General features: G+C 41.8%; 1 protein-coding gene across 1 annotated transcript in view; it reads right to left on the bottom strand.

Moving 5' to 3' along the window:
• Positions 1 to 398: 398 nt before the first annotated feature.
• The window catches only part of ZC3H15 (zinc finger CCCH-type containing 15), a gene marked incomplete in the record, with an annotated part of 1,627,349 nt that continues 1,617,272 nt past the window's right edge, over positions 399 to 10,475 (bottom strand). The window contains 1 exon segment of the mRNA XM_044075122.1: positions 399 to 1,060. Coding sequence (XP_043931057.1) covers positions 885 to 1,060 — 176 coding nt within the window.

Genomic DNA, 10,475 nt, shown 5'->3' with positions numbered 1-10,475 from the left:
AATGGTGGATAGAGAGACAAGTACCACCAAGAAAGAAATGATCTTGCAACATGTATGTAGTTGAAATCATGATCACAAAAGGTGCATTCAGATTAGAAGTGTTATTTTCTGCAAAGGTATTTTTTGTTCAGTTTACAGGAGAATTATTAGGACCCTCATCTCACAGCAACAGCTTAATAAAATGAATTTTAAATACCTCCACAATGTGTGGGGAGTGTGTACAGATACTATTACTGGCTGTAAAAATGAGAAAGTACAGACAAATGACTGGAACACTCATCTAAAAAATATACTGCCACTTTTATCACTTTACCAGTGCTAAACTGTGCAAAAATGCTACCATATAAAGAATCTCTGCAAATCAAAATGTGAAAACATGCGGTAGCCTACTGAAAGGATTTCAGTTAATATATAATCTTTATTTACAAAACTTCTCTTGGTAAGAAGATGGAAGGTAAATTTATAACATCAGTTTTGCTATTGGCTTAGAACCTTTATCTTTCACGTCTGTTTTTCAACCAAATCAGTTAAGGGCTGCAGCTACATTTTTATCAGGATGCAGCTCCACCGCTGGTCTTGCTTAAATGCAAGTTTTTAGTTATTAAAATGCACTTTTAAGATCCATCATCCACAGAAAGGCATTCAAGCTCTTTGTTCAACTGACAGATTCAAGATCACTTGCTTTCTTGACCATTACTTGTCAATTTACAAAAATTACCATCATAAGGTAGTCACAGGAAAGAAAGTGTAACCCACTGTCTTGTTTATTTTATGCTTTCCTGTAAGCATCAAGGCAGACCATCAAAAGTTCGAACATTAAGATCATGATGTTACTTAAGTAAACAGTTTCAGTCCTCAAGAAAGCTATGGATGATTCCATGGTCTCACTGATCCAAATCAATATTGCTCAGTTCCTCTTCAAGTTCATCTAGGTCCTCTCCAGTAAAAAGGTTTTCATCTACAGGTATAGTGTCTAATTCACCATTTTCTTGACATTCTTCATCAGAGTCGCTTACTTCCCCATTTTCTGTTCCTCCAGAGGCTTCACTTAACTTGTTATCTAAAACGAAACATAAGAAATACCAAAGTTATATTGAGGTTAAGTGACAAATGATAACGTATCTTTGAAATAAATACTACATGGCCAATGTTAGAAATTAAAAGTACACCAAGCATTTTCTTTTCCAGAAGTAAACCACTACTTCCCATCTTCACATTTCAGAGCCATGCATACCTGAACTGCAAAAGTCATAGACCAAACTTAAGTAGGGTTACAATTAACAGTTCCATTATTAAAAAAAAAAAAAAAAATATATATATATATATATATATATATATATATATATATATATATATATTGACCGACTGGCTTACAGCATGTGCAAATTGTTTAAATTTACCAACAGTGAAACGTTAACTGCTGAATTTTGAACTTTGTATGCACAATGAAAGTCAAGCATCCAGTGCATATACAAAAACTGTGGAAGCCAGACAGTGAGAACAGCTGTATTAAAATAAAAACAGTAGGTGAAGGGAGATTTATTTTACTGTCACAGATCATGATCAGCAAGTGTGGTACGCATTAACTACAACAGCAAACCCAGTAGCAAGAAAGTTGACATATCATCAGGCATGTGAAAGAACCTAATTCTCAAAGGGCTTGGATTCCAAATAAATGCACTTGCGTTCACCCCCCCCCATAAAAAAAAATTAATGAGATCTTAAGTACATTTAATGGGATGTTAAGAATACACAAAGGTGGTTTACTCTATACACACAGAGATCAAGTAAAGAAACTGTTTTCCAACTAAATTAACTTATGCTTATTTTACCCACAAAATAAATCTACTGAGGCCTTACATGGATTTAATTAAATATATGAAAAGCTGATTTTAGATGCGCAGAGAAAGTATCCTCTTTAAAAGCACTTTTTGATAAAACATGAAAATTAATGTTTCTTATATTATAGTTTTAATATCTATGCTTGACAAGTATAGGCTTTATATGCCTCAAGAACCTGAGAAGCAGTAATAAGGGGGTCACCAGGGAGTGCTGATGCTGAGACCAACAGTTCTTAAGAAAGCACTGAAGCTATTTCATGTGGAGTTTTGCTACAGGAATCAATAACATACAAAAGGCTATGTAACTTAGAACCTTCACAAACTCTGCTGCTGCAGCGGCCCGTTTGTTTTGTAGGTCCTTGAGGTGCTGGTAGAATCTTACCCTCCAGAAGGAAGGCCATTTGCGGAATAGAATCTAAGAATGCCCCCAGTAAGGTAGTCCTCATATTGGGGGACAGCTATGACTAATGGATATTGATGGTTAACCCACCTTTTGGAAACAATCTAGGATTATCTGCATAGCTGACAGTTCTGCAGTGGACTGGGCCTGGATGAGACAATCATCCAGGTAAGGGCAGAAGTCCTGCAGAAAGTAATAACTGGGTGCTAGAAATGTGGATAAATTCTGGGAGCAGTGGACAAGTCAAATGGTAAGGCAAGGAATTGGTAATGGGATCCCCCCCGCATGCTGCATGGAAATGTAGGAACTTCCTATGTCCCTGTAGAATAGTAACATAAAAGTTAGGCAGCCTCCAGATCCAGAGTCAACATCCATCCCCCTGGGAGAATGACTGGTAACAGCTTTTGAAGGATCAACATCGTGAATTTTGGGAAGAAGTCATGGTGGTCACCTGTAGGGTCATGTCAGAGGATTCAGCCCTGACAGGCACTAGATCGGGGGGGTGCAAAGGCACCACACCTGTGTTAGCAAAGACTAGTCTTGGGGAATTAGACACTGAGGTGCTATTGGATTCCCTCACGTACCTTTCCTTTGGGCATTCGTCTTTGCACTTTTTTGGGAATGACTAGGATTCAGCAGACACCATAATATGCTAAGATCCAGCCCTATCAGAGTCTAGACACCACTGGAGAGATTTGTCACTATCTGTAAACAGTTCCACCTTGCACAGAAAGGACAGTTACAAATATGCTGAGGCGAAAGCAAAAGATGACAAGAATGAAAATCTTTGTAGGGTTATTTGCTTCCTATGTGAAATGTAATTTATTTTTTTTAAACATTAGCAAAAAAAACAACAGTGTAGGAAGAGAAGTACCCCAATGGGGATCTTCCTTATCTGTAGACACTCTGGCAGAACAGGCCAACTGACAGACTGCCGAGGAGCACCATGGTCTTGCATTGGGATACAAAGCAAGAAAAAACTGAAGATGGTGCTGGCCAACTCACCTGTTATACCCTCGAGGAGAAAGATTCTGTTATATGGGCTGGCTGTGGGCTTTTGCATTGCAAGAAGTTGCAAGTATCACTACTGCAATACTGACTACTATGAACATCTCCAGTTACTTTGAAGATTGAAGGCTATTTTAATGAGGTCGAAGTTAAGTCCTCTGCAACTTAATCATAATAAATTAACATGCCCAATCAAACAATCAGCATACTGGATAATAACTATGGCAGGATCAATGTGCAGAGAATCACATATCAGTATTTTCTGCCTAAAACTTTCTAGCCTCTAAATGATTAGTAAGCAAAATAAGAATCAAGTGCTACAAAATATAAAGCAATGTCTTGTTAAAATAACAGCATCAAAAGCTTTACTTACGCAAAAATGTGCTCCAGAAACCCATTCCTATCACGACTTAATTATTAAATTAATAATGTCACAGTTCTGAATGTGAACGGTAGAATCAGATTTACAAATAAATAACATCAGCTGAAGTTCAGGTAGTTGAAATGTAGGAACTGTGCAACATTTTAGTAAAGACTTGCAATGGTTTTATAAGCATTACCTTTGTTTTAATCATACTTCAGATTACCTGACAGGAGACACACAACAGTTCTACAACTTGGATATCCTTCCTCTCAATATGGTAATTTTCCCCGAAGATCCTGTAATTAGGGGGCATGCATGCTGTAACATTTCATGTCTTACACAGAAAGTACACCTAGCACCTTCATCAAAAAATCTACATTCAGCTAGCACATTTCCTGCAAATCAAAGGGGGAGATATTTGGTAGCCAAACTGTACATTTATGCACGCCATATCCAAATGAAAACTCTGGGAGCAGCCAGTAAATTGAAGGGTTGACTAGACACAAAGGGATGGACCACAGGGTATCTGTACCATTAAATCTCCTGGGATTTCCAAAATGGGTGCACACTGACCAGCAGATTGATTATGGCTCACCCAATGTGAAAACTGCAATTATGGGGGGGGGCAAAGTAAGCCATTTACAACTATTCATCTGGGGAAAATTCAGCAGCTGGCTACTAACTGTATTGCCTAGATGCCATCAAAGAAAAAAATCAGGAGAAAGTAAGAGGAAATCAGCCAGAAAAGAAGGCAAAAGCTCTGGCTGAGAAGAATATTGCAAAAATCAGTTCATGTTTCAGCTCTGGTACTGGAGGACTGCTTCCGGCAATTTACTGGAAAATAAACCAAACTGACACAGAGCAGTTGAAAATAATGAAACACTGAAGAAATATAAAACAACAAAAGGCTGGAAAAATAGAAGATTCAACTAGCTATTCATATAATCTGATAAAATGCAAAAAAAAGAAAGACTCAGTGAAAAAATGTCTGGTTGAGTAAGAGGCTTCTCAAGGAGAGCTGTTTTAAACCAGCAAAGTCAAAAGTCAGTGCGTGCGCGCAGACAAAAAAAGTTATGTACTCACCATAATGTTCCATCAGAGTTGTTGCTTTTTAATTTGTCTTCAACCTGTGGGGCCTGGATCCAACTCGGCAGCATACTCCAGCATCGGATCCAAGCTCCTCTGCTACCCATAATGCCCCTACCTCCTCAGAGATCGAGTTTGTTGCAGAACAGCAGCACCCCAACCTAGACCATATTATGCCTATAGACCTGGCATCGACATAAGACTCAATAAGAGAGAAGCTATCCAAAATAGAGGGGATATGCCTCTTCCATCCGGTCTACTACACAGCCCATACAAGGCAGGGGAAAGGAAAGAGGGATGGTGGTAGACAAATGAAAAGTAGCAACTCAGATGGAACTTTATGGTGAGTACATAACTTTTTTATCTGAAATTTTGTTTTCATTTGATCTTCAATCTGTAGGACAGAGTCCCCAGCTACCAGTGAGCAATGGGTGGTCCTCATGGAAGGATGTTCTGGAGCACGGCTGAGCTGAAGGATGCCCTGTCCCTGGAAAGAAGGTCCAATTTACAATGGGAGATAAAGGTGTGCGATGACTCCCAGGTAACAGCAGAGCAGATATCATCTAAGGAAACCCTGGACCAAAAAGCCGCAGAAGTAACAGACCTGGTGGAATGTGCCCGGACATGCCCTGGTGGAGATAGCCCTTTAGTTCGATAGGCCAATGAAATGCACTCAGAAATCCATCAAGCAATAGTAACCTTAGAGACCAGCTTTCCTAAGAAGTGTTTAGAAAAGGAAACAGTTGATCAGACTTAAGTGAACAAAGAGAAACACAGCTGTCTGTGAACATCAAGCAAGTGCAACTTGTAATTTCCTTTAGTCTGGAAATTTCGGAAAAAAATGGAAGATTGATGACCTGGTGTATATAATGGATTCTGATTCCACTTTCGTCAGGGATGATGGTTTTTTGTCTGCAGGGATACCCTTGTCTTTATGAAATACCATACAAGGAGGCTTGACAGACAATGCTTGGATCTCGGAATCTCTCTTGGCTGAGGTAATTGCAACCAAAAAAAGCAGTCTTCAAGACAGGAACTGCAAGTTAGGAACTGCAAGTTAACCGTAGCCGCTGTTTCAAAGGAGGGAGAAACCAGAGCTTGCAGCACCAAAGTGAGATCCCAAAGGGGTGGTGGGTCCTTAACCGGAAGCCTTAAGGATAAAGGTACCTTTCAAAAAGGCCTTACAAAGCTTGGACCATGCCAAGGAAGCCAAGTTCTTGCACATGTGAAAATTAAAGATCACTGCTAATTGTACTCTGACCATAGAGAAGCTAGCACCATGATTAAAAATATCTGCCAGAGACTCCAAGATGGCCAGAACTGGTGCAATGAAAGGATCCAGGTCATGCTGAGAAGCCTAAATCAAGAAATGCTTCCATTTTCTCGAGTAAACCTTTCTGGTAGAAGAATTGTGAGCCACTACCAAAATCTTCTTCACAGGAGAAGACAGCCCGGGAGTCCTATCAAAGGAACTGGAGCAGCCAAGCCGTGAGCTTCAGGCTGACTAAGTCTGGGTGAAGGATCCCTGAGGGATGTGCAATCAGATACGGAACTGGATCCAGCGTCCAAGGTGGACCCACTGTATGAAACCACAGACAGGGGAACCAAACTTGGTGAGGACAGAAAGGGGCAATGAAGATCACTGAGCTCCCCAGCCGTCAAGCTTTCTGAATGAACTTGGATATTAGAGGCAGTGGAGGATAGGCATATAATAGACCGGACGGCCAAGCATGAACTAGAGTGTCTCTGGGGGGGCTCCCCAGGATGGGAGTTCAGAGCAGAATACTTGCTGCACTTTGCACTGGAAGGAGAAGCAAAGAGATAGCAGCAAGGCTGACTCCACTTTAGAAAGATCTGTTCTGCTACTGAAGGATTCAGAGTTCACTCGCAAGGCATCGGAACAGATTTGCTGAGCCTGTCCGCTAGTATGTTGGACCTCCCTGGGATGTGCGTTGCCACCAGAAAAGGGTCGGTGGAATCGCCCACTCCCACAATCTCATGGCTTTGTGACAAGGGGGGTAAGATCTGGTCCCCCCATTTGTTGATGTACCAAACTACTGACATTGTCTGTCTGAATGGCAACAGTCCCTACAGGAAGAAAGGCATGAATAGCTTGCAATGCCAAAAGCAATGCCCTCATCTCCAGGGCACTGATATGCAGATGGGTCTCCTGGGAAGACTATGTGCCTTGGACCTTCCTTCCCATGCAATGACCCCCCACCCGAGCAGGGAGGTGTCCGTGGTCACTGTGATCGCAGGGGAGGGAAGACTGAATGGATGACCTAGAAGACTATCCGGGGATTGAAGCCACCATAAAAGCAAATTCTTGCAAACCCGAGAAAACCGAACCGGACTGATAAGGGAAGGTCTAGTAAGGACCAGTGAACTGCCAGAGTCCATTAGAGGACCCTCATATGATGGCGCACATGATCTTGGCCGCCATGGACCCCATCACCCGAATAATTGAATCTGCTGGGGTACATTTGGCCTGAAGGATGTAAGAATCATGATATCGGGGGGGATTTGGCTTGTATAGAGTCTATCCAGCTGCCAATGAAATTAAGTACAGTTTTGTACCTACCATAAATGTAGATGTTAGAGTGTTCACATTGCTGCAGTCATCACACTTGGGTTATCCTGCCGTCAGGCGATCCCGCAGTCGGCCAGAGTTCCAAAGTCTTGGTCTGGCATTGGTTGCTGTCGCTTCTTCCCTGATATCACTGCGCCAGGGATATACAAGATGCATCCGATGCCATTTTCTTCAGTTTTTCTTGCCCCAGATGTCAGGTGCCCCCAAGTAGGTAGGCAATACATATTGCTAATAAAAAATATACATATAAAATAAAAACGATACCTTCAGTTACAAGCAAATACACCACAAAGGTTGTATGGGATAGAAAGGTATAGATAAGTCCAGCTAGTTCAGAGGGGATGGAGGGAGGGTAACCTGGACTGCAGCAGTGTGAACACTCGAACATCTACATTTATGGTAGGTACTAAACTGTACTATGTTCATCATGTTACACTGCTGCAGTCATTACACTTGGGTAGAATCCCAAAGCTAAGTTTGGGTGGCTGGTCTATAAAGAGTCAGGATTGCTATGAGGCCCTGCAGAACTGCAGTGGCAAATCCTGCTCTGGATTCAGAGTAAAGAGGCAAGTGGTAATGCTTGGTAAAGGTGTGCACTGAACTCCAAGTTGCAGCCTCTAAAATTTCCTTGGTAGGTACTCCTCTGAGAAAGGCTGTTGAAGTGGCTGTTGCCCTGGTGGAATGTGGCCTAATGTTATTAGGGACTGATTTTCCATGCTGGGTGTAGCAGTAACGAATACAGTGTTCTATCCATTTGGATATAGTCTGCTTTGAGATAGCCTTGCCCTGTGATCCTGCAGCATATGCTACAAACAGTTGCTCAGTTTTCCTTAAAGCTTTTTTGTCCAAGCAGAAGCATAACTGCCTGTGTATGTCCAAAGAGTGCAGAAGTTTCTCCTCTTTATTCTGGGGGTTTGGATAAAAAGTTGGCAAATGGATGGTTTGGTTAAGAGCCACACTAGATACCACCTTTGGCATAAAGGTAGGGTTTGTCTTTAAAGAAACCCTGTCCTGATGAAAAATTATAAAAAGTTCCACTGCCATTAATGCCTGTAGCTTTGAGACTCTTCGTGCTGAAGTTACTGCCAAGAGCAGAGCTGTTTTCCATGATAAAAATTTTAGATCGGCTGTATTGGCTGGTTCAAAAGATGGCAGGGTCAGTTTTTCCAAAAATCCGAAGCATCTGTTGTTAGTGTGCCTGGCTGTGGGTAGGGTAAAAGGCTGACCCTTGTTTAGGTGACATGCCTGTGCCCACCATCGAAACTCCTGTTGTAGGCAGGGAATCATTGGTATTACTGCTTCTAAACTGTGAGTGTGGAGTCCAAACACTTTTTAGGTACCATTGTAATTTCCTCATATGCAATCTGGCATATAGTATTAGTAGTATGCAGGATGCCATGAATCCCAGGGCCTGCAGAATTTTTCTTGCAGGGAGATGGGACTTTTTTGCCAGTAATTGAAAATATTGAGTTAAATGAGCTTGTTTGCCTGGCGTGAGATAAGCCATCTGGGGCCATTGTATTTAAGCTGGCACCAAGGAATATAATCTGTTGTGCGGGCACTAGTTTTGACTTCTTTTCGTTTACTGTATACCCTAGAGAAATTGGCAACCTTTTTACAAATGCCAGATGCTGTAGAAGAATGTCCTTTGTCTCTGCTTGAATGAGGCAGTCATCCAGGTATGGATATATTTGAATTCCTTTTTGTCTGCAAAATGCAATTACTGGTGCCAGGCACTTTGTAAAGACCCTGGGTGCAGTAGATAAGCCAAAGGGCAGTGCAGAGAATTGGTAGTGCATTGTACCAGCTTTGAATCTGAGGTATCTTCTGTAATTTTGTCTGAAAGGGACATGCAGGTATGCCTCTGAGGTCCAGAGTAACAAGCCAAGCCTTCATGCCCAGCATGGGTAGAAGCTGCTGTAATGTCAACATTTTGAATTTCGGAATATCCAGGTAAGTATTTAGAATTGAAAGGTCTAGTATGGGCCTCCAGGCCTTGTCCTTTCTGGGGACCAGGAAGAGTTTTGAGTAAAATCCTTGTCCTTGTTGTGGCACTTTTTGAATAGCTCTCATGGCCATGAGGGCTGAAATTTGTTTTTGTGCTTCTGCCCATTGATTCTGTGGCAGGTCTGGCATTCCTTTTAGCCTTGGTAAAGTATGAAAGTGGAACCTGTAACCTTGAGACACAATATTAAGAACCCATTTGTCTTGGGTGATTGTTTGCCAGTTTTGAGAAAAACGTGCTAGTTTTCCCCCTAAGGGGGCTGCCAAAAGGGAAGTGCTTGGCGTACGAAGGGGGAAGTCAGTGGGATTGTTTCCTGTAAGGTTGAGACTTGTCCTCACCTCCTTTTGGGGTTGAGGTGCCCCACCGTCATTGTCTGTTAGAGCCTTGGGGTTGAGATCTGCCTCTTGGGCATCTGTATCTGCCTCTCTGTGGCTTGACACTGGAAAGGACCAATTCTTTGTTGGCCAATTTCTGCTAAATCGAGGTGGCTGTACCTGTAAGAAATCCTTGACTGTTTGCATAGATTTAGCTTTATCCTCCATTTTCTTTAACACCTCTTCTGCCTTAACACCAAATAAGATATCATGCTGTAAAGGAGCATCCAATAATTTTGCCTTAACATGATCAGGTAAACTCTGTTCTTTTAACCAAGCATGTCATGTCTTTGAATCACAGAACCTGTAACTACGGCTCTACAAGAGGCCTCTAAAGAATCAAAACCACATTGCAGAGTATGTTTTCCCACCTGTTCAACTGCATGCAATAAATCCTGCATTTCTTTACAGTCAGGAGCTTCTGAGCTTGCATGCATTTTCTGCTTTAACTGAGCCATTAAATATTGATGGTACTTAAGCATGTGAAACTGGCAATTTAAAGCCCTTACTGCTAAAGTTGCAGAAGTGTAAACTTTCTTCCCCCATCTATCCAAAGTTCTGGAATCTCTGTCAGAGGGTACTGGATTTTTTGCAATGGAAGCCTTAACCACTTTTGGACCCTGGGAAATAGTTTCTGGATCAGCAGAAGGGTTTTTATAAAGAAACTTGTGAGAGTCAGGGACTCTATAATACCTATCTGGCTTGGCTGGTGCAGGGGACAAAGAATCGGGAGATAAGCTGGATTCAGAGAACACATCATCCACAATATCTAGCACAGACGGAATAGCCAAGGTCCTGTGCTGAGGC

Source organism: Protopterus annectens, chromosome 6.part0 (genome assembly GCF_019279795.1).
Source record: "Protopterus annectens isolate FY-2018-M chromosome 6.part0, PAN1.0, whole genome shotgun sequence".
Classification (NCBI taxonomy): domain Eukaryota; kingdom Metazoa; phylum Chordata; order Ceratodontiformes; family Protopteridae; genus Protopterus; species Protopterus annectens.
This window is presented reverse-complemented; position numbering and strand designations above follow the sequence as displayed.